At 37.7% G+C, this 21,431-nt stretch overlaps 1 protein-coding gene and 1 long non-coding RNA gene across 6 annotated transcripts; one reads left to right on the top strand and one right to left on the bottom strand.

Moving 5' to 3' along the window:
- Nucleotides 1-2,994: 2,994 nt before the first annotated feature.
- Nucleotides 2,995-8,779, top strand: LOC124197767. Of its 4 annotated transcripts, none has more exons than XM_046593315.1 (11): nt 2,995-3,102; nt 6,125-6,205; nt 6,301-6,420; nt 6,493-6,586; nt 6,648-6,975; nt 7,037-7,210; nt 7,295-7,609; nt 7,672-7,842; nt 7,908-8,155; nt 8,213-8,384; nt 8,450-8,779. In XM_046593315.1, exons 4-11 carry the CDS (start codon nt 6,500-6,502, stop codon nt 8,686-8,688), a joined length of 1,734 nt encoding a protein of 577 aa, XP_046449271.1. In that variant the 5' UTR covers nt 2,995-3,102; nt 6,125-6,205; nt 6,301-6,420; nt 6,493-6,499; the 3' UTR covers nt 8,689-8,779. The 4 variants fall into 4 exon arrangements, with proteins under 4 accessions (XP_046449271.1, XP_046449270.1, XP_046449268.1 ...); XM_046593314.1 differs by having other exon boundaries at nt 6,280-6,420; XM_046593312.1 differs by having other exon boundaries at nt 6,280-6,420; nt 7,283-7,609.
- Nucleotides 8,780-18,733: 9,954 nt separating this feature from the next.
- On the bottom strand, nt 18,734-21,135 carry LOC124197383. 2 transcript variants are annotated; one of them, XR_006876118.1, is made up of 5 exons: nt 21,033-21,135; nt 20,735-20,973; nt 19,245-19,306; nt 19,021-19,167; nt 18,734-18,958 (listed from the first exon to the last, which is right to left on the bottom strand). It is a non-coding gene; the product is annotated as an uncharacterized LOC124197383 (long non-coding RNA). The 2 variants fall into 2 exon arrangements; XR_006876119.1 differs by having other exon boundaries at nt 19,245-19,303.
- Between the last annotated feature and the right edge of the window lie 296 nt (nt 21,136-21,431).

Genomic DNA, 21,431 nt, shown 5'->3' with positions numbered 1-21,431 from the left:
TCTGGCAGTGCCATAAAATTAAGCCACTTCTTCTTTAATAAATGCATTCTGATTTTGGTGTACAAGTGGTTGACGTAATAGCTAAAAGTTAAGTCAGCTGCCATATCCTTTGTTGGATTAAACTTTAAATTTGCAAGTTCATCATCAACGATTTCCAGGTAAGGGTAGTCACCAGTCGTAAGTTTGTCAAACACTTCCTGGGGTGTGAATATTTCTGGGCATAGCGGATAGCAAAGAGCTGAAAAACTCCACACTTCTTCCTTGACTTAATTAACTTTTAACCATGAGTCGCAGGCTGATTTTGTCAAGCCAATTTACTTCCCCATCTTGTTTGTAAGAAATTTTGGGCCATCTTTCTTTGAAATTTTTCCTCCATAGCTTGTTAATATTAGCATCACGTAAAAAAAACTTAAACCAATTTGTAGAATTAATGAGTGTTTGGAGTGGAAGTTGCGCAACCGATTGCTCTTTCCTTTCTTGCCACTTGAGTGACAGCAGCAATCTCAATTGCTTCCACAGCTTCTGGCTGGCATAGCAGTAGGTGTCATGTGGTGTCTTCAAGTGGTAAGGGTCAGGGGAAGGACCCGCGTAACCTATAGATCCCGGGCAAAAGTATAGGCCAGTAGCCTTATCCTTGTCCTTTGCCAACTCCTCCAGCGTTTCATTGGAGATTTGACTGTATTCCGCATCTATAATTTCCTTCTTTATGGCATCCAGACGAGGATCAGCAAGAATTTTGAGAAATAGGTGAGAATCAAAATTCTATCCTGTAAAATGAAAAGCCTTAGAATTGAACTGTCAATTGGTGACTGTCTTTACTTTTCTACTTTGAACTGACAACGATGTGGTTCTATTTTAGGCCTCACTTGAAACAAAATAGCTAAAATAGAGAGTTCCAGCATCTTAAGTATTTGTTGTAAGTTAAAATGTTGGCAATGATTGTAAAAACGAGTATTTCCTATTTAAAGTCATCCAAATTCAAATCACGTCGATCTTCACATAAAGATGCAAATTTAGCCGTTTCTTTATGACTTAGAATTAGAAGAAATAGAATTTCACCAAGCAAGAAATAGGAAAAAGATATGGAAGGTGGTACAATAAGTACAATAAGTATCAACCCAACTCTTGTCATCTTTTTTTTTTCTTTTCCCTTTTTTTCGTTATTTTTTAGGCGGCAGACATAACAAGATTCGGTTTCAACCACAGACAAGGGAACACATTGTTATCAACATTTTTATTTGTTTTGTTTTTCTGGACAAGTAGTTAAAATATCCGTTTCGAGATGGTCTGTCAATATTCAAGGGGAAACGGTGGTGATGGGCGCAGAAAAAAAACTAGAAATTTATCAAGGATTCCGTCCGTATTTCTGAGCCTAGTTCCGTATCCCATAATGGAATATTATGTACGCATAGTGCTCCGAATACATCATGAGTCGATTATTGAATGTTGTGGATGAAAAGACAACATTTACCAGCAGTACGGTTCGGTTTAGAAAATTTCCACTGCGAATTTTCAGTGAATACTGCTAAAGAATTGCCAACACAATGACAGTGAATATTCCCACTGCTATCTACCCAATAGTATGGGCCTAATTCTAGTTCCTCCTTCTCACAGATTCCAATCGTATGTAAGGTATCTCGAACCGACTTCATCTCAACAGGTGGCTGGTGGCTCTACGAAAGAACAGTGTTCTAAGAGTCCAGTCTTGGTTCACGAACTTTGATTGAAAATGTCACTATAGCTCTCGCAAGTGAACGAAAAGAAGAAACGTGATAAACACGGACTGTATGGGTAAGGTAAGATTAGGTTATCCTTTTCACTCATTATTTTTTTTCCAAACTCTGAATATCATTTCCATATCCGAATTAATATAGTGAGTGGTCACTGATATATAGTGGTGGTTATTGTGGCAAGTCACACCGTCGGCAGTGACAACCACCCACCGAATCAGAGCAAGCTCTTCTATTTGTCTTTTGACTGCTTCGTTATACATTTCCGGCATATGTTTGTGGGTAATGGTACTGCTGTGACCTGATGAAATTATCCTGGGATCAGAATAGCATAAAAACGTGATGAAATGAGGATTGTCGATAATCGTAAATCAGTGTATTCCTCTCACAATAAAGAGCATCAGTAAACTTACAAATCACTTCAAATTTTGCTGTTGCGAGGGTAAAGAAAAATTTTTCACCCGGCTGTAAAAAAACATAGCTGTAAAATGTAATGCAAACATACAAACACTAAACTTGGCAAAGCCCATTACTTGATTGTGAGGAACTCTATGAATAAAAAGAACCTCCTGTCATTCAAAGTTGAAGCATCCGAGACGGACATCGGTGGGGATAACGGACCATCAGCATTAATTCCCGCGTCCACTTTGTTGAGACATTCTTTTCAACCTAATTCAGGAAACTAGAACTTTCAGCCCCCATTTCATCTTTACATTTTATCTTCCGTTTTGTTGCCATTTTCATCCAATAATCTTGGTCGTTTGGATAGTTTATGGTCGATGCTTTTGTGATTAAGGCTGAACTTGTAAATAAATGTAACTATGGTGGAACGAGAGATGAGAAACATGTTCGTGGTTTTTTTCAAAATGTTCCCAAACCTTACTTTTGCTAATTACACAAATTCTGTTACGCAAATAGCATATTTCTTTACCATTGTATAGATGTTAAGAAGTAAGAAGCCCTACAACGTGGCAAGCTTCTAGTTTTCCGTTTCTATAAACTATACGGCTAATAAACGTTTAAACAGCGTTTTGAGGCAAAATTGAAAACCAAAGAAAATAAATAAAACTACAGTTTGATGTCCGTTTAAAAAACCCGTAATAAATTATTATTTATTTGAGTTCTATAAACGGCGCTATGGTCTTGGTTTTGTAAACTGTTTGAAAACCAGTTCAATAATCGATATAATAATTCTGTGTTTTTTGGGGGTTTATTTCATGCGCCTATATATGATGTTTATATTTGGCAACGCTGACTTCTTTGTTGGAAAACAGATGACGCGTTGACGGAGTAACGCTTAGCTAGTGTGCCAAAGTTATTGTGTACATTTTAAGATTTATTATCAAGTGTGTCTGATTTCTTCTGAACAAAGGTAATTTTGTGCATTTCATTCATTATTCGTTGTTATTCAGTGTATGCCGAATCGGGGTAACGAACCATATAGCTGTCTTCTCAGTTACAATGTTAGGCAGAGTACTGCAGTCGTTTTGGTCAAATGGGCAAGCGAACATTTTTCCTCTGATAGAATTTACATTCCAAATATCATATCCCCCTAGTTTAGAAGCAAGCACAGTGTTGAATCTTGAAGAGACATATGGTACTTTGAAGGCGTCTTTCACTTTTTCAAATTTCATCCCTCGAATTTGAAAGACACTATCTTTGTTTTTTATAATAGAAGTACACACAACAATTGACGCGTCACGTAGAAGCAACACGTTATTTGGAAATTTGTTAGAAATTGAATAATCCGGGAATGTTAATATTTGAGTTGGGAAATGTCCCCTACCTGGGTTCCAATCAACAACAATTTGCTTGTTTGAGTTTTTAGCTGAATGTTTTGCAACCTCGATTTCAAACATTTCTTCGTTAGTGATGATAGTTCCATCAGCTTTAGACGGTAAAAGATAAAGAAACCGCTCCATCAGACGATTTCGGACTTGCTCGCAGATTTTGTTCCCATGTCTAACTCCTTTCCGTACAAACATTTGAAACGTCTCAAAAACCCATGCAGCGTTTCTCTCTACACCAACCTTAAAATATTTCACGTCTTCAGGTATATGAATCGTTGCGTGTGTCATGTATCGAATAGGGATTTTCTTTTCTTCAAGTTCATGAGAATAGGTTTTAAATTCCGCGCTTGCTTCGGTAATGTTTTCGTTTGGAACCGGTGTAGTTTGAGAGCCACCGAGTAGTAGCATTCCTTTTTGTAGTCTCATGATGTTGATTAAATCAGTTTTATCCAGGATTCCGTGAAAGACCGGGAATTGGTAATACATAAGCATGTTGCGTAGCTCATGGTGTTTGTACTTGTTGACACATGTAGACAGCGGCCTTACTTTTCGATCAAAATCCCATGGCTTACATTTTTGGAAGAGAAGAATCCTGTCGTCGACTTGTTTTAGTTGAGCTACACTGATTTTCCCTTCCTTAATTTCTGATCGGAACCCAATTAGTCTTCTCCCATAATTTCCAGGGTATACAGTGTGCATTGGGTCGATCGCAAAGCCACGAACGATAGGAAGTAAATCATAAAAAGGGCTAGGGCGAACTCGATCACTGCAGTGGTTGTCTTCAACATTTTTGCTTTTGGCGCTGTAGTATGTCAGAAAGTCTTCGTCCTTCCTTAATGGGGCTTCCGTGCGTTTAAATTGAATTGATTCAATTTCTGTAGCGCCAAGTGTTTTGGTTACTACTTTATTACTGCCTCTTTGTATGCAGCGCTCGCACCCCCAGTACCCACCACCTTTACATTTCTTCAAATAATACCTTAAAATGCAAAATTTTTTACAATGAATATTTTCTATATTCATATTTTCTAATATTTTTTTACCTCATGGGGGAATCGCAGGACATACAATATATAGTGCAGGTGCATTTCCGTCCTTCCGTTTCGGGGCCATGGTTATCCGGATGTAATTTGATTAGTTCAGAAATGAAATCCTGTAATAGATCCTCTACCGATGATGGTTTATGTTTTCCGTGATAATATCCGACGATAAAGGGAAGTCTGATTTTCAAAATGATTTCATTTTCCAAGTCTTCTGGTGAGGCAGATTTGCTTATTGAATGAACAAAACACAAAATAGGGATTACTTCACCCTGTTCGGAATTTTTTAATACGCATACACCGTCGATGTTGCAAGTTATTTTGTAGTGAATTAATTTATCATTCAGTGCTGCTACGTGGCCGCGTATGTCCAGAAAAGCTTTTTCCATTTGCAATTTCTCACTCATTGATTCGATCTAAAAAAATTTAGTTTTTTTATTGTTTTTATGTATATTAGACTCGCTTTCACCTTTTTTCGTAATGAGTCGTGAATGTAATCAGGGTGGTCTTTGTATATAGCTGCATAAGTAAATAGGTCGGCATTTTTGTAGACGAGACCAGGAGAATCACCCATCAAAGCATTTTCGAGACCGAAATGAATATAGTTGCCCACTCCTCGTATTGTTTTTGGCTTAGGTAGAGAGCCAGGACGATTTCTTTTTTTTTGTTGACTAGAACTCGATCTGGGAGCAGAATAAGAATAAGGCATAGTCCTCTCGGTCGGTATTGGTTTTTCACGAAAGTAATCTTTATTCAACAAACTCTCTCCACTGTATGGTAGTGAGTCGTAATCTGCTTCGGGTTTGTTATCTTTCAGCAGTTTAAGTAGAAGGTTTAACGCTTTATGAGTCTGGTTAGTTGCAACAGCCCAGTGCTGTAATATTCTTTTAAACGTTAGAACGCGATCTATTTTTAAAATTTATAATAGATTATATAAGATTCGTCAAACGTTAGTAATAAGTATTACTTGCCTTTGCGTGTTGCATTACGTATTAAGTTAATTGTTTCAGATAAGTCAAATTTTACTCTGTTATCGTCCTCTGATTCTTCAGACGAATCCTGATGGCTCATCATTCTATTTTTACTTGCTGCTGCTGATCGGGTTACGTCATTCTAGATAATAAGATGTAACGTAAATACGGATAAACAAATATTGTAATCAAAGCTTGATAGTATTTTTTTACGTGATTTTTATCTCCATCAACAACATCTGGGTATAACAGTTCCTCATCATCATTGAAACTGGTGAAGTTATTTTGAAACGTGTCTCTACTTTGTTCATCAGCTGTATCGTTGTTAGGCATATTTCCTTTGTTAGGTTCTTCTATCACTTTCAGTTCAAAACGTTTCAAAATATCAACGTTGCACAACAACACTCCGTTTTCTTTCCAATCAATTATTATTCTAGCCACTTTACCACGCAAATCATTTTTATAATCTCGAGTTAACGATTCCCAAGGTTTTTTCTGTTTATCTGTACCAGTCACTTTCAAAATTATTTGAACTACTTGGTCACTAATTTGCCTTTTCAATTTAATCACTATTTCTTTATTGAAATCCATTTCAGGCCAATAATGGAGGCAACCAAACGCTCAAACCTTCTTGACAGTTCTGATTTCGTTGGTTGAAAATGTCGACAGTCTTACTTGTAATTTTAACTGAAAATGCAATCGTGAATAAATCACGTAGATGTTGCCATATATCACTTGAATTTAATTACAGATTTGATTTTCGATCCGCCAGATGTCCAGTATTAGAGAAAGTCATATGATTGCAGACAATCATACATTCTCTTCGATAGAGAATCGGTGGTCTCAAGTTATAATGCTCGATGACAGTTCACAAGAGACGAAGACTATTCTGGTGAGTCCCATTTTATTATAATATTACGCTTATTTCAACGCACTTGTAAACGGCTATTTTTGAATTCCATAGACCTAGAATGAATGAATTAAGTTCACCTTGGAATGGGACACAACTTACATTTGTCCAACAACCTGGGTCAAATGTAGATGAATCTTCATTTTTTGTAAGTTACGTCATATTGTTTCTCTTTGTATGTGTTATCGAAAACCCAACTTCATTTACAGAACGTTGGATATCCAAAGGATGCCTGGTATGGGGAATATGAATTCCTTGATCAGGATGTTTTGCTGTTTAAAGAAGTTCTTCTATTTTATGTGATCAAGTCAACAATTCAAGATCCAATAACATCCGAGACAAGCCAAACATTTCTCAAAATTCCAAAACAATGGTTGTCAAAGTGTAAACGTTATTATCTTTTTCCAACAATCAATTCTTCAGAACCTGAAACAAACCCTGAAAATTGGGCATCTGGGCTCTTTCAAACAAGTGTCTATCCAAACAGTTCCTTTATGGAGTGGAAACTAGATGAAATTTTAAATCTAAATGATCCCAGTAATATTACATTATTGCTATTAAGGGCAATATATTTAAACTTATCAATTTTTTTTTTTAGAAAAATTTAGAAAGGCTTCCAAGAGAGTTAAAACATTCCAGGCTGACCCAAAAAGTGTTTGGATTCCATCTGGAAGTGAAAATTTAAGAGGAACATCCAGACAGAGAATCCCTAAGAAATTTCCCGATTACGAGCTAGCTGTCCCCAATGTTACTCGAACTTCACGCCGACCAGGTATGCTACAATCAATTGCATAATTTCTCGTTATTTTAACTTATAATACGACTTAATTTTTTTTTTCTGAACATGAACCAACAGAAACTTCTGAATTAGTCGTCGAAGAAGGTAATCGACAAGCGGAAATACATCATCAGCAACATCATTCGTCGTCTGTGACTGTTGAGGCTGCCGTTTCCGACGGTCCCGGTCCAATTGTTTCATCGTCCGTCGTTCCAGCAGGTCCAATCCGTGCCGTCTTAAGTCACAACAGCAGCAGTTTAAACGTCAGAGGCATCGGCAATAGTTCCACAACTCCATCCGTCGAGGACGGCCATCAAGGTGATATGCTTACGGAAACGTCTCTATTCGTCGAGGAGAGTCATCAACTGCCATCTGTCGACTATGAATTAAACGGTATGGTAATTAGTATTGATTTAAACTGTCTCTACTACACTAATAATATCCTTTATTGATAGATGATTCCCGAACTATATCAGTTCTTCAAAGCGTGAGACCAAAACCTTATGATCTAGGTTTTTCCGATGGATATCAAGAAGCATTCACGATGTTGGACGGCTTTCCTGGCGGATCGCCAACTCTTCCGCCTCAATCTAAAAGACCAAGATTGAGTTCTTCTGACGAGAGATGTAAATATTTCTTTATTGATTTCAAATTGAAATGAATTAATTTTGTGTATTTTGAATATTCACAGGTGCTTGTTATGAAGAAGTCATGAATATGGCCAAGAAGATTAACGCTATTTTCAAGTTTGTTGTTGCACAGGAGCAAAAAGAAAATCCTGCTCCTGTGCAAAACTATCATGACGTGATCGTGAAAAAATTTCTCTCCGTTGATGATGATGAAACTGGATTTAAAATGCTTATACCAACAGATAAGCCGGAGGTTCTATCTAATATAAACAAACTTTTGAAGACCAATGATCAATTATCTATCAGCTTGGTAATTAAACGTTGTATATGTCGTTAGAATGTTTATGTATTAAATTTTTTTTTGTAGACTTTGAACCTAATGGATTCGTATCAGTCTGCTGCTTCCGATGTTGACGCCATGATAAGAGCTGCCCTTTTAGCCATTCTCAGCGAGGCTGGATGCAACGCGATGCATTGGCGAAAGACAACAAATCTAACTGGATTGAAAAACATGTCGCATGTATTGGCTGTGTTAAAAGGTGAAATATTTGACTAAGATAATTAGAACGTTAAAACTAAATAGTGGCTTTATTTTTTTATTTAGTCGCAGTTGATGCATACTGCACATCTAAAAAATTCATCCAGGTGTCGTCAAGAGATTTCCTTTTGAAAGTACAGGTGCTACGGAAAAACGTGGCCGCCGTATTCCGGAAAAAAACTGGTTCCCTGCCACCAATAGTGGAAAAAAATAGAGCTGATGGGGTAAACGAAGAGGACGAGTCCCTAGAACACGTCGTTAATAGTTTAAAAAATAATATCAAAAACTTTGTGATGCCCCTGTGATTATGTGCCATGTTTTTTTATTCTTTAACTTTTTGTTTGATTTATCTCATTTGGTTGATACATTAAAATACATGACAATTATCTCATCCTACTTTTTTTTATTTATTATCAATTAATGAAGGCAATGCATGTTTATTAGGAACGTTTTTGAAATTAAAGCGGGTAGAATAATTTCAAAAAATGGGATATTTGTCAGTTACATGAAACGGGTTTGAACACGGTTGATGAAACCAAATTGAGGAAAGAAAAAATTTATAAAAGTGCATTGATGGCCAGTTTACAAACGGATTTGTAACTCGATTATCTACACAGTTTAAATAAGGGTTTATAAACCATTTTTAACACAGTTTATTTCCCGAAAGCGCAGGTTTATGAACGGTTGTCTGAAACTGGCTTCTAGACATCAAACGGGTTCTTCAAACCCGTTGTAAATAGCCCTCCAAGTCGGAAGCCACGTTGTAGGGAGGTTAACGAAAAACTCACACAAAGAAAGAGCTTTATCTCTTTATCAACCGTCATGTTGACCTTTAGATTAAATGGAAGGTGATAGGGGAGATAAGAGGGCACATTCCTTAGTTGTTGATAAAGTTCCCGAATTATTTTAAGACAATAGAAATATGTGGGGTTTGGTTGATGCAGACCTAGACTATTTGAACTACTATGAACTCTACCTGCAGACTATTTGAATTTGATACCAAAGAATGCGCCATACTTTTTTATACCATCTGGAAGATATAAACCACCATATAATAAGTTAAAAGATGCAATGACATTATTTTTTGGACGAAGAGAAATGTTTCGATTAAAATGTGAGAAAGATAAGATTGCTGAATATGGCTTGTATACAGTGCCATACCAAGAAAAAGATCTAAACTATTTTGAAGCTGGACTCAAGCAAAATATGGATATTTGCTAGAAGGTGAGAATAACCACAAAACAGTTATCTCAGTGGATAAGAAATTTTTACATGAAAATAAAAAAGAGAGAAACAAACGTGCACCAGTTGGACGAAGAAAAAATCCTGGCTATGTATACTTTACCAGGGAATAACTTTTTTGGTCCACAAAATTCAAAGGAATATGGTCCTACTACAATTTTAGATTATATCTGCCAATATCACGTTTATTTATTTTATGCCCATCGACCAAATTCTCTGAAAAGGAAGATTACAAAGAATTTAATTTAATGATTGTTAATTGGAAAAAAGTAAATGCAGGTACAACATGGACTGGTCCCAGTGTTTTGCATCTGAAGGTTAAAGAAAGATAAGTTTAAATTAAAAATTTTTAAAAATCAAAAGATAAGATTAAGTTAATCTTACGGAAAAAGATAATTTAACAGATAAGATACAGACAATCAGAGGTGTCTGAATTCGGAAAGATAAGATTAATTACGCAACCGTTGTGTGGAATGAAAAATGTTTTCCGCAGTGAAAAAGTCGTTGCTGAAACTGAAAATATTATTACTGGATCGAACCTAGAGACACATAAAAATGATTTATTGCAAATAGTAGACAACAAAAATGTTCACATATTACCCATATAACAAAGGATGCGTCCATAATAACATATAGCTTAATCTTAAAATTAACGAGGTAAACAAGCCCTTTGCTACAGCTTTGCAATTTATAAATTTATCAGTAAATGACTTTTGGGATTTGATACTTCTAAACCATTTCTCTTCATAGAAATAGACACCATGTTCAGAAAGGGAGGAAAAATAATTCCAACAGTTCCGTAGTTGGCTTGGAAGTCGTCACTACCTTCTTAAACCTAAATCAAAATAAGATCAACTCCTTAATTATTTCAATTTCAAATAGTTCAAGTTTGCCATGTTTTTTTGTGGCGTTCAGTTTTCCGTTTGATTTTCCCAGAGCAATGTCGAAGACTCGAAGTAAAAGTAAAATGTGTAGCTACTGGAAATTCCACTGGCATTTTTTGCTAGAAGAGACAGTTTTGCTAAGCTTTCCCCCATTTCAGCATCAAAAATACTTTTTCTAACGTAGTTGACTGGTTTTCTAGCGTGTTCAATAGCTTCGGCTAGTGACTGTTAAAGAAAAACTAAAGTAATATAAGGCATTCAAGATAATAAGAAAACATTCAATTACCCCCATAGTTTTTATGCCATCTTTTATAACCAATTGCAGAATGTGAGCAACACATGTAAAATGGAGCGTAGAATACAAAGAATATGCTTCCTTGTTGTTGACAGCTACCATTGTCGCATTATTTAGAACAAATATTGTGCCATGCAAATCTTGTTCAAGATCCTTATGCTCGTACAGAACATAACGATCTTCTGTAGAAGCTTGCCTTAATTCTTGGGCAAGCTAAACAACAGTTTTTCATAACGGCACTGTTTCACCATCATCGTCGATGGAAAACTCAATCTCGATTGTTTCTTCCGTTTCCAAATATGATTCATGCAGTCATCGAGAATACCTTTAAGTTACAGCAGGAATGGCGCAATCTGGTGTTTGCCTCGAAGGAAACTGAATATAAAAAACCGGAAGCAAGCATATTTGACCCACCATCTGTAATAACTCGAACAATCTGCAAATATATGATCATTGATTAACAATTATTCAAGATACTCACGACAAACTCGGGTCTAAAAATAATAAATACCTTACAGATAGGGAGTTTCCAGAATTTGATGACGTGCTCATATTCCGCGAGAATTGATTGTGATGATGATGATTGTCTTCCCTTATTCTCAGTAAGCGTTAAGAATGCATTAAATTGTTTAAAATTAGATTGAAATCTTTGACAAGAAAAGCCAAAGAACACAAGCTTGTTCTTGGAAGACCAAATATCAATAATGACGGTTAAGGCCGCTTATTCGGTTAGTGGTTTCAGAATCAGTGTGCTGCGCAATATCTGAGGACAAGACAAATGATAACCAGTCGCAAGCAACTGTACGGAAATATAATATGTTTTTAAGTTGGTTATAGGAATATATTTTTTATCTCATATACCTTGATCCAAGAATAGAACTCATTTCTAGTCAGTAAATTCAGGGGCAGATTGTCTTCAGTGACTTCTTTAGTCAATCTTTCGTCCAGCTGTTGTTTAGTTTGGTGTACTTAAGTTGGTATCGCAAAAATTTCAATTCGTTGATGTTGAGAATTTGAAATGCCAGAATACTCTTTTGGATTTAGCAACTTCAAATGGGATTTAAAGTTAGAAAATTATGATTTATCCTTTCCCTCTCAGAAGTAATGATCATTATCGCAGAACAAGCTTAGTAATTCTATTTTCTATATAAAGTATTTCCATTTGGTCTTTCTGTATACATCTCTGTATACCCTCTTCACGCCAATCACGGAAAAAAGTTTTCCTCCAAACTGGGAAAGCGTTGACGGAGAAAATTTGTATAGGTTTATCTGGTGGCCGCTTTCGTTTTGTAGAAGCATTATTTTCTGTTGTTTCAGCTGTGGCGTCTACTACTCGACCATTTCTTTCTTCATTTTTTTCTTTCAACATATTTGTTGCACATGTCCAATTTCCACTTTTAATCGAAGAATAGCACGCCCTCGTCTTGGAACTCATTTTTTAAACACATTATTTGTATTAATCTTTCTTCCGACAAGATGGAAAAAAGAGTTCATTGTCTTATATTATATTATATTATTTTATCTGCCACATGCAAAACACTGACTGGTACAACATATTTTGAAATTCAACATGTTATTCCATGAATTAAAGGAATAGTTGCAATGATAGTTGTTGGAAACCAAAGTCCGAGATTTAAGCTTTAACGCCAACAGTATTGCAATGTTTTATTTAAAACATCTAAAAGATTTAGCAATTTTCAAAGGGCAAAAGAAATCCACTTGTATGTACGATAATTCATTTTCAGCTATTAGGAAAATTTACACAGGAGTTGATAAACTTTATATTTTGCACTGAATAATGCAACTGGTGAAATGGAAGAAGTTACGAAATGGTGGAATGCTCAGGCAACTTTGTATCCTGATGCCAGATCATAAGCTTTTAGATTATTTAAACATGGATGTGTGACGTTCAGGCCAGTGACGTTGTTCAGGCCAGCGACGTTCAGGCCAGTGCCAGGGGACTTTCAGGCCAGTATTAAGGTATAGCAACCCCACTGCCATATTAACTCTAGCCTTAAATGAATCACCCTCTCCCACAAAAGAAATAAGGCAGCGAATTTATTGAAATAGTCTGTGTCCTGTGATTTAAAATTTTAGTTGGGTAGCAAGTTAGGAAAGCGTCGGATATCTGTAAGGGATAACTAAAAAAAAACTTAAACCTTTTTGCTTGGTTTGAGGGGGAATTCGAATCACGATGAAGGGGGAAATTATATCACATACATTTTATCATTTTATCGTCACTGGCCTGAATGTCCGGGACCCTTTAAACATTTATAAAACACGATTCAGAACGATGGACAGAAGGAATGGTTTTATTTCAGTGTATTTCACAATCAAATACATTTATAATTAATTATAATGACGGAAGAATGATTTGGCCTATTCATTTTGTAAATGCTGAATGACCAGGTTATATAGTTTCTGAATTATCTGGTCCTGAAGTCAGAATACGTCTAAATTAATTTGGTAAAAATTTTGCTGGTGACATGATACCATATGCTGTTCATAAGAGCTATGAATCAAGCGATCTTAAATTTGTTGTGGTATTTTGGGAACTTATTCATGTCGTCTGGTCTACATTAGACGACCTTTCTAGACAAAAGGTAACATTCCCTGGTTAAAGAAAAATTTACGAAACATATGCCCCATTAGAAGCAGCTGATGCTACAGAAAAAAAAAACTTATTGCTCAACAACCATTAGTACGTACTTGACAGACAGAGTGAAAAACATTCAAGAACAGACGACATCTATAAGAAGCCAAAGTATGAATATGTTGAAAGTGTAGATCCAGCTGAAGCTATACCTGTCAATCACCTGAATCATTCATCACCCGAAGACGTTATTCGAACGACATTCCTTGACACTGCAAGACATTAGGTTGTTTCATTTGAAAAAAAAAACTGTTTTTATTTTGACTGTGGCGTCTAGATATCCTAATGTATTACCCAACTATTTAATTAGTTGGCTATTTTTTGTTAATTTCTAGCATTCATTGTTGCTAGCCGTAGCACCCAAAGCTATTCCCAAGACTTTAATTGCGGTTGCAATGATAGAAATGTAGTTTATAAAGAGCAAAAAATGATCATTTATCACACTCATAAAAAATGTTTTCTCCGACAAACCGAGAAAATTATGTTCTCAGCATTTCTTTGGTCACTTTGGAATGGTTCAGATTTTCCCATGAAACCAGATAAAGGGTCCATTGACCAGCTCAGCAAACTATTATAGACTTAAAGTCTCAGTGGTGAACATCAATACCCACAGATTGGGTTTATCGGAGTAAAAAAAAACTCTGGCTCATTCAAAGCAGAAGCAGTGATCTGAGAGACAAAAGACGGTTCAATTGGCTGAGCCAAAAATAGATGGATTAGAATCAATATCCTGTAAGATATTGATGCAGTGAATTTTGTTCCAGCACTGTCAACTGGAAAGTTTTTTACACTGAAGCTAGCAACAATGAATGCTGGAAAGTTTGAACTTTGCTGAAAGTTTGACTTTTATTGAAAACATTTCATTATTAAGCGTTTTCTTGCCATTTTTATGGCTTGTATAGACATCGTGTCAAACAAAATCCCATGTAAAACATATAGAAGAAGTTGTGTAATCTCTTTTCAGTTGTGGTACCCTCAGACTATTTCAGATGAGTACTCTAAAATAAAATCGACATGCCGTTTTTTTATAAGAAAATTAATTTAAGTATCTTTTTTGTTTTGGTAACAAAGCTAAAGCAGAGTCTGTTACAGGGATGTGTGCCACCTGGCTATTATTGATTGTACTATTTTTTCGAACAATGGATTTTCAAAGTAGTGGAAGTCGTTTCTAGAATATGCCGTGTATGTATTCCGATGTCTTTGTACCAGATATTTTGGTGTCAAAATTCTGCTCCTATCTTGATTCCAAGAATTACCTACCTTTTTTAAAACATCAAATTAACCTGCTGTAACTTAACTCTATAGTTTCTGGAAAATGAAACATTCTGTTTGAATTTCAAATATGGAGATTTCAAACATGGAATCCAACTCGTAATTCTCGGCAATCGGCATTTGCACAGCGGCTATCACCGATTGCTCAGAGTTCGTCCTGCCCAGGGCCGTCCATAAGCGTTTAGAGGATCCGGAAAAGGAATTGATTCTCACTTTGTCCTCCTCCCTGGACGATCTGGACGTGAGAGGCTCTGGCGCTGCCCATGCCTTTTTTTGAAACAATCCGGAAACAAACTTACCTGGAACGTTCGATGACGCTGATGAACTGGGTGACGTTGGTGGGCGTTACAAGGATGTAGCAGACGCCACTGTTTGCCAATTTGTTGGTCAGCTCGACCAAACTTATTTGAATTTTGAGCCGGTCCTTGACCTGCATTAGATAGGTTGGGCCGGTTTTATTGGGCTGGTCGCCACTCGTCTCCTCGACAAATTTCACAGAAATAGTCGCGAAATCTTCTTTGGAGGCCAGAGCACTCGATGGCAGATGGAAATTCTGAGTCAATTTTTTCCAGTTTCATCCGTTGGACTTCGCGCTCGTCCACGCCAGTGTCCACTGCCTCGTAGTCGCTTGCAACATATTTAGCATGTACATGTATTATACATGATGTACATCTTCAGCCTGTAACATCAGCGAATTGATCGGATTTCGCGACGTGTTGTGTTTCCTCCACTTGGCATTTACCGATTATTTATCCACCAACACTTCCACAACATCCAAAACACAGAGAGGAAACGAGAAAAACGGGCAGAAAATATTTTAATGCCCATCCAAAGTAAAAAAAAAATCAAAATTCCTCCAATAGGATGATAGGAGGGACTAAGAAGTCATGCGAGACGACTATTCGTTCGAAATCCTCGTTCGTGATGTCGGTGAACGACGAGGATGTCACTATTGAGCTACCGGACTGGACACGAAGAGGCAGCAAGCGATCAGGAGGAGATGGCAAAGAAGGAAGTGAACGTTTTTCGTCCGGCCAAGGATCCGAAACGATTCGGGAAGTGACTTCGTAAACTCTCGGAATATGTAAAAAATCAAAATCATCACATTCAAGGCAGATGAAATTGTTCAAATTTTGTTGTTTACCAAGTTTGGAAGGAGTTCTGCTGGGGTCGTAGGTAGATCGGTTGACTTGAGGTTTGAAGTCGTCGGTGGTTGGAGTGGTTCCGGGCGATCGATGTATCGGATACGCCGGTCAATCCATCGGAAGCTTTGACCCGCAACGGAATCAGTTTTGGAATTTTGATTTTCTGGTCCAGCGTGGCACTGATTTTGATATTTTCAGAGAAGAGGACGTGAACAGAGAGTGGGCGCTGACTGGCCATCTTGCCGTCGATGGTGAAGCCTACAGTGTCCGGAGTACATGGCTTATAAAGCAACGACTAATAGGAGAAAGAAAAAAACATACAAAATAAGAACTTTGTTTCGATTGTTCATGTCTATATTCACGGATGGTATTAAGGGTAAGAAGGTTAACTATGCAATATAAAAAGGGGTCACACTTCCTTATTCTACATGAATATGGACCTAGCCAATTTAAACGTTCCCACCCTTGCTAAGCAATAAATTAATTTCAGTTTATTGTTCAAAGGCACAAGGGAATAGCTCTGCTTTTCCAGATGCTGCTTGCTCGGTGCCCGCCGATACTATTTCACACGTTGAAACATCCGTTTTTTAATTACTTTTCCATTTCACCAATATTGCCGAGGCCATTAACTTCTGTGTCATAGAACGAGACTTTTATAAGGACAAATCGGCAACCTGTGAATGTCTTCTGACATTATCCCTGCACCCCGGCAGGTGAGATAAGTATCATGACAGCAGCCGTTTTTTTACCTGATTTCCAAGCATGGACACCATTAAATTTACTTCAAAAAGTAATTCGCTTCTAAAATGCTGGAGCGATTGTGACAAGCTTTTTGTTGACATCTTTCTTTTTTGCAATCCGGCGGACGCTCTTCGTCTCTTTGAACAATCTCTGCCTCCTCTCATGATCAATAAAGTGATCTTGTTCCTGGAACATTTTTTATGGCTGACCGAGGATTTTAAAAAATTAGCCTCATGTGTTGCAACGTACGCCCCCAGTGTCTCAGAAGGAGTTGCCCTCTCTAAAGAACCAGTTGTAGAGTCAAGGAAAATTGCTGGCATAAGAATTCATGTTGAGCGGGCAATAAGTAGGATTCGTGAATTTAGTTTTCTAGCTCCACATGTTCGCTTGGATAGTAATCTGATTAAGTATTGCGATTCTGTAATGTATTGCGTGTGTGGTTTATTGAATGTTCGTGGGCCCCTAATAAAATAAAATAACTTATTTTTGAAATTCACTATGAAGTTGCACATTTTGTTCTTTATTCATTCTGCGTCATGGTTATAGCAAAGTGAAATTAGGATGTTTAGCCTAAACTATTTACACTGTAATGTGTTCCATATTGCACTATTTCAGAAGATAGTGGCTTTAACAATCAAATCATTTAACAATGTAGGATCAAACTTTACTCCCCTGATACTGACTTTGCAAGAAATTTCAAAGTCAGGCTCAGCTTCACAAAATAAACATGACTTGCGGTTAGACAGAAACATTTGAAGCTGCATCTGGGCAAAACATTTAGCGGAAATTTCATCTTTGGCATTGATGTAAGATAATTTTTATTTTAAAGAAAATGGGCACTTTATTTCTAGCACACAATCTTCATTTATTCCTTCTGGTGAAGCCCCAAAGAAAGGAAAGTCTGGAGACAGAAGAAGGCCACATCTTTGGAATTTAGTTTTTTTGTAAAGCTTCAAATTTAGCCAGTACCTCCTTCTCTAAGCAAATATCTCTTTCCATTGCAGGGGATTGTCTAAGTTTTGCACCCAACATGAGATAAACAAGACTTCCAGATTTGCTTTGACATCAGGCAACCAAACAATTTGGAAGCCGTTATCCTACCATACCTATAAGTGTGGTATTAGTGTAGTTTGAAATTTTATAGTAATTTTACATAAATATCTTATCTATTTACCTCAATTTAAACCGATGTCCACACTCACTCTGACTCTGGCTGTCTTTGTTGCAGCTATTTTACAATTCTCATTCTTCATGTTTGTCTTACAAAATACACGAAATTGTTCTGGTGATCCAGCTGGAAAACTTCTTTGAAACAGTTGCATAAGTTTGTGCAGGTCTAAGTTTTGAAACCATTCGTCATGTTCTTGAAAATAATAAAAAATCTGTGGGATGATTGTCACTTGTGGTTGTGTGCTTCTGACGAACGAAACATGTTCAATGGCCTCTTTTAGAAAACTGCCACTCGGCGTTTCTTTCTTTCTCAGCTTTATAACTTTTCCATTGCCCTTTCTGTTCTTTCTTTTATTGTTTACTAAATTTCTAGATCAATTTAGTTGTTGTCCCAACTTGAGACAACATACTTTTTTCCAGTAACACTCCACCTCGGCCTTAGTTGGTTCTTCAGACCTTCGGTGAATCCATCCAATAAATGCAATGTGGTGTTTACAACCACCTTGATGGGCAACACATGATTTACAAATGGAAGAGACAATTTTATATGTCTTTATATCTATTTCTACTTCAACTACGTAATTTTTGCTGGTGACATTATGTTCAGGAGCTATGACTCCAAGGACTGTAAATACATTTTCATGTCGATGAATTTGTACCCAACCAATTGAAGATTCTCCGTAACTCTCTCTTCCAGCTCGAAGATAATTGAAATTTGCTATTTCTGGGGATATATAATTCACATCCTTTTGAATATAATTTCTAAGCATTATAATATCTAGTGTTGGTAAATTATTGGAGTTTACTCTCTAATACCAAGGAAGAAGTATGTTGGCCATTTAACTATCCCGTTTAGGCCCCAACAATTTACCGCCCCAAAAACCAAAATACGCAAATGCATTTGCTGTGGCTATTTTTACTACAAATAAATGGCCAAAAGTAAATAAATAAATTTTGAAAAACACACTTTATTTCCTGTGTTCTAGCCATAATAGGATACATTTACGATACAAGTATTACAACATTTCAATTTTTTTAATTATGTCTTGGTTTGTATTTTGGTCTGGACCCTCGTCATTGGTAGTTTCTTAGAGCATATATATAATCTATTCTAAATATGGTGGTCCAAGTGAGAAAGTAGGATAACTTGAGAAAACGACCAAAGTAGAGAATCTAAAAACAAACATATTATTTAGACAAATACAAAACTAAATGTAATGAACTATAGAAATTACCTTAGTTACAATCGTTGCCTTCATCCGCTGGAACACGCATTTGATCTGCAACGAAATGCGATTTGGCATTTTTAAGAGCACCTTTAGTTTCTTCGGTGAATTTCTCATTTTCCACATTAACAAATAATTTATTGGAGAGGATTCTCTCTATTTTATTTAAATAAAAATATTCAAATATTTAAATAAATCTGCACATGGTCCACACCAATCTCATGTTTACTCACCTTTAACAACTTGCTTGATACGACCATTGTGCAGTACTGAACGTGTAAGAACCCTCATCCTACTTTTCAAAAGCATTATTCAAAGCAAAATAGATTACGGACTGATAGCGTATGGAAATACCAGCAAGACCTCCCTGGAAAAACTGGACATAGCCCAACGGGCTATAATCAGAATAATCCTCAACTAGAAAATTTCTACACCCAAAGAGATCCTGTATGCAGAATTGGACACCGGACCCACCGCAGCAAGAAGAAAATGGCTAACGAGAAAGTACCTGGTCAACTTGAGCCACAAAGCGTACAACCCAATGTACAGAACAGCAAAGATGCTTTTCGACAAAACAACGGAATTCCCAAAAAGAAGCACTCCGGGCCTAAGAGACGAAATGCTGTAAATACGGGGGCAGGGAGAAGCCTCGTTCGAGAACCAGCCACCAACCTGGACCAGCTACAACTACCGTCCGCCCAGCAGGCCAACCCTCTGCAAAACTAGATGGCTCCCGATAACTAAAAAAGACGCAGTAAATAAGCCGGAAGCAGCAGCGGAGCTATTCAGAACCCTTCACCGAGAAATCCCGGCCTCAACGCTGTGCATCTTCACGGACGGATCAAAATTGTCAACGGCACAAACAACAGCATGCGCATTACACATCCCTGATAGGAACCTATCACAATCCTGGTTCCTCAGCAACCAAGCAAGCATATTCTCGGCAGAATTACTAGCTGTCGACTTAGCCCTGGACCTCACCTACAAATTGAATGAATACCCGCCGGAAGTGATGATATTCTGCGACTCAAGCTCGGTAATCAAAACCATCGCCTCCACCAACCCTGGTAACAACGACATAGTGCACCACATCAGAGAAACCATAGCCAGCCTCAGCTCCAGCGGCACCCAGACATCACTAACTTGGATTCCAAGCCACGTAGGCATTGAAGGAAATGAAGAAGCGGACAGACTGGCACAATACGAATGCACCAACCCATCAGGAACGAAAGCGGACTACCCCCTCTCCCCATCAGAAAAAATAGGACTACTAAGAGCCGACTGGAAAGAGAATCTCCTGGGCGATCTCAAGAAATGCCAGAAAACCTGCATCCAAGTAATGACCAAAACAGGGCTAACTGACTGGTTTCACCACAAGGACAGAGCAACTACGATCTGTCTACATAGACTAAGGTCAGGGCACAACGACCTAAACTCTTTCAACCACAGAATAGACAAGAAGGCAGACCCCAGCTGTAGGAAGGGATGCGAGGCGATAGAAAACGTCAAACACATCCTAATAGACTGCCCGGCCACTGAAAACCAGCGCCAAGAGATCCGCCCGCTGCTAGCCAACCTCAACGTGACCATGGACGTAAATACAATACTCGCGCTCAACAGAGCACTGGGAGCTAAGACGCAGTTCAAAATCAGGGACGCCCTGGCAAAATTTCTAAACAGATCCCACCTAGTAGACATTATCTAGCAAGAGGAGCATACGTACCACCAATCTGCAGATCCGAAGAAGTGGTGGAAGGAGTGGTGGCAGAAAACACCAGCCAGGTGGGAGCATCCAAGAGAATTAGGCCAACAATCAACCCGTTGTCATCAGGCAAGACAAAACCAACTAGCAGCAAGGCCAGTGACCAGAAGCAGAAAGAGTTGGAGAAAGCCGAGGAATAAGTATACCCAAAGAGAAGGTTGGGCTTATGCAACAGGCCAACCTTTCAAGCGCAGCAGAACCTAAGTAGTCGGAACAAAAATCAACAAAAGTGCACCAGGCACCAAAATTCAACAGATACCTGTACTCAGCCAAATAATAGCCGTATAACCTACAAGACGACGATCTAAAGTGAAATAGGGCCAAATTCAAAGGACTTGGAAATCCGAAACAGACCAAACCAACCAAAACCACCTGCAAAAAAAGGAAGTTTGTTAGAAACAGCCAGTTAAAATGTAAACAAAACACAGCACGCTCAAGGCGAATACCTACCGATACCAGCAAACACCACAACAGCAGAAGAAGCATATCCAATTCGAACCACAAGACACAAGAACGGAGGAACCGAGAGAACGCAATCTGACAGAACCACGAGACGACGCCATTGAAGCTGAAAATCCACAAGCACCAAGAAGTTCCGAAAATACCGACAGAGGCCAAGCACAGCAAACGACGGACGCCAGATGGTGTGGCAATACCC

The sequence above is a fragment of the Daphnia pulex genome, chromosome 7, assembly GCF_021134715.1.
Source record: "Daphnia pulex isolate KAP4 chromosome 7, ASM2113471v1".
Classification (NCBI taxonomy): domain Eukaryota; kingdom Metazoa; phylum Arthropoda; class Branchiopoda; order Diplostraca; family Daphniidae; genus Daphnia; species Daphnia pulex.
Note: the sequence above shows the minus strand (reverse complement) of the source record. Positions and strands in the feature narration are given on the sequence as shown.

Excerpts from the sequence above, each read along its gene's own strand:
- LOC124197767 (XM_046593312.1), top strand. The coding sequence starts at position 6,500 with ATGAATGAATTAAGTTCACCTTGGAATGGGACACAACTTACATTTGTC. Across the intron at positions 6,976-7,036 it reads TTTAAATCTAAATGATCCCA|AAAAATTTAGAAAGGCTTCC; the intron begins GTAATATTACAT and ends TTTTTTTTTTAG. Across the intron at positions 8,385-8,449 it reads TGTATTGGCTGTGTTAAAAG|TCGCAGTTGATGCATACTGC; the intron begins GTGAAATATTTG and ends TTTTTTATTTAG.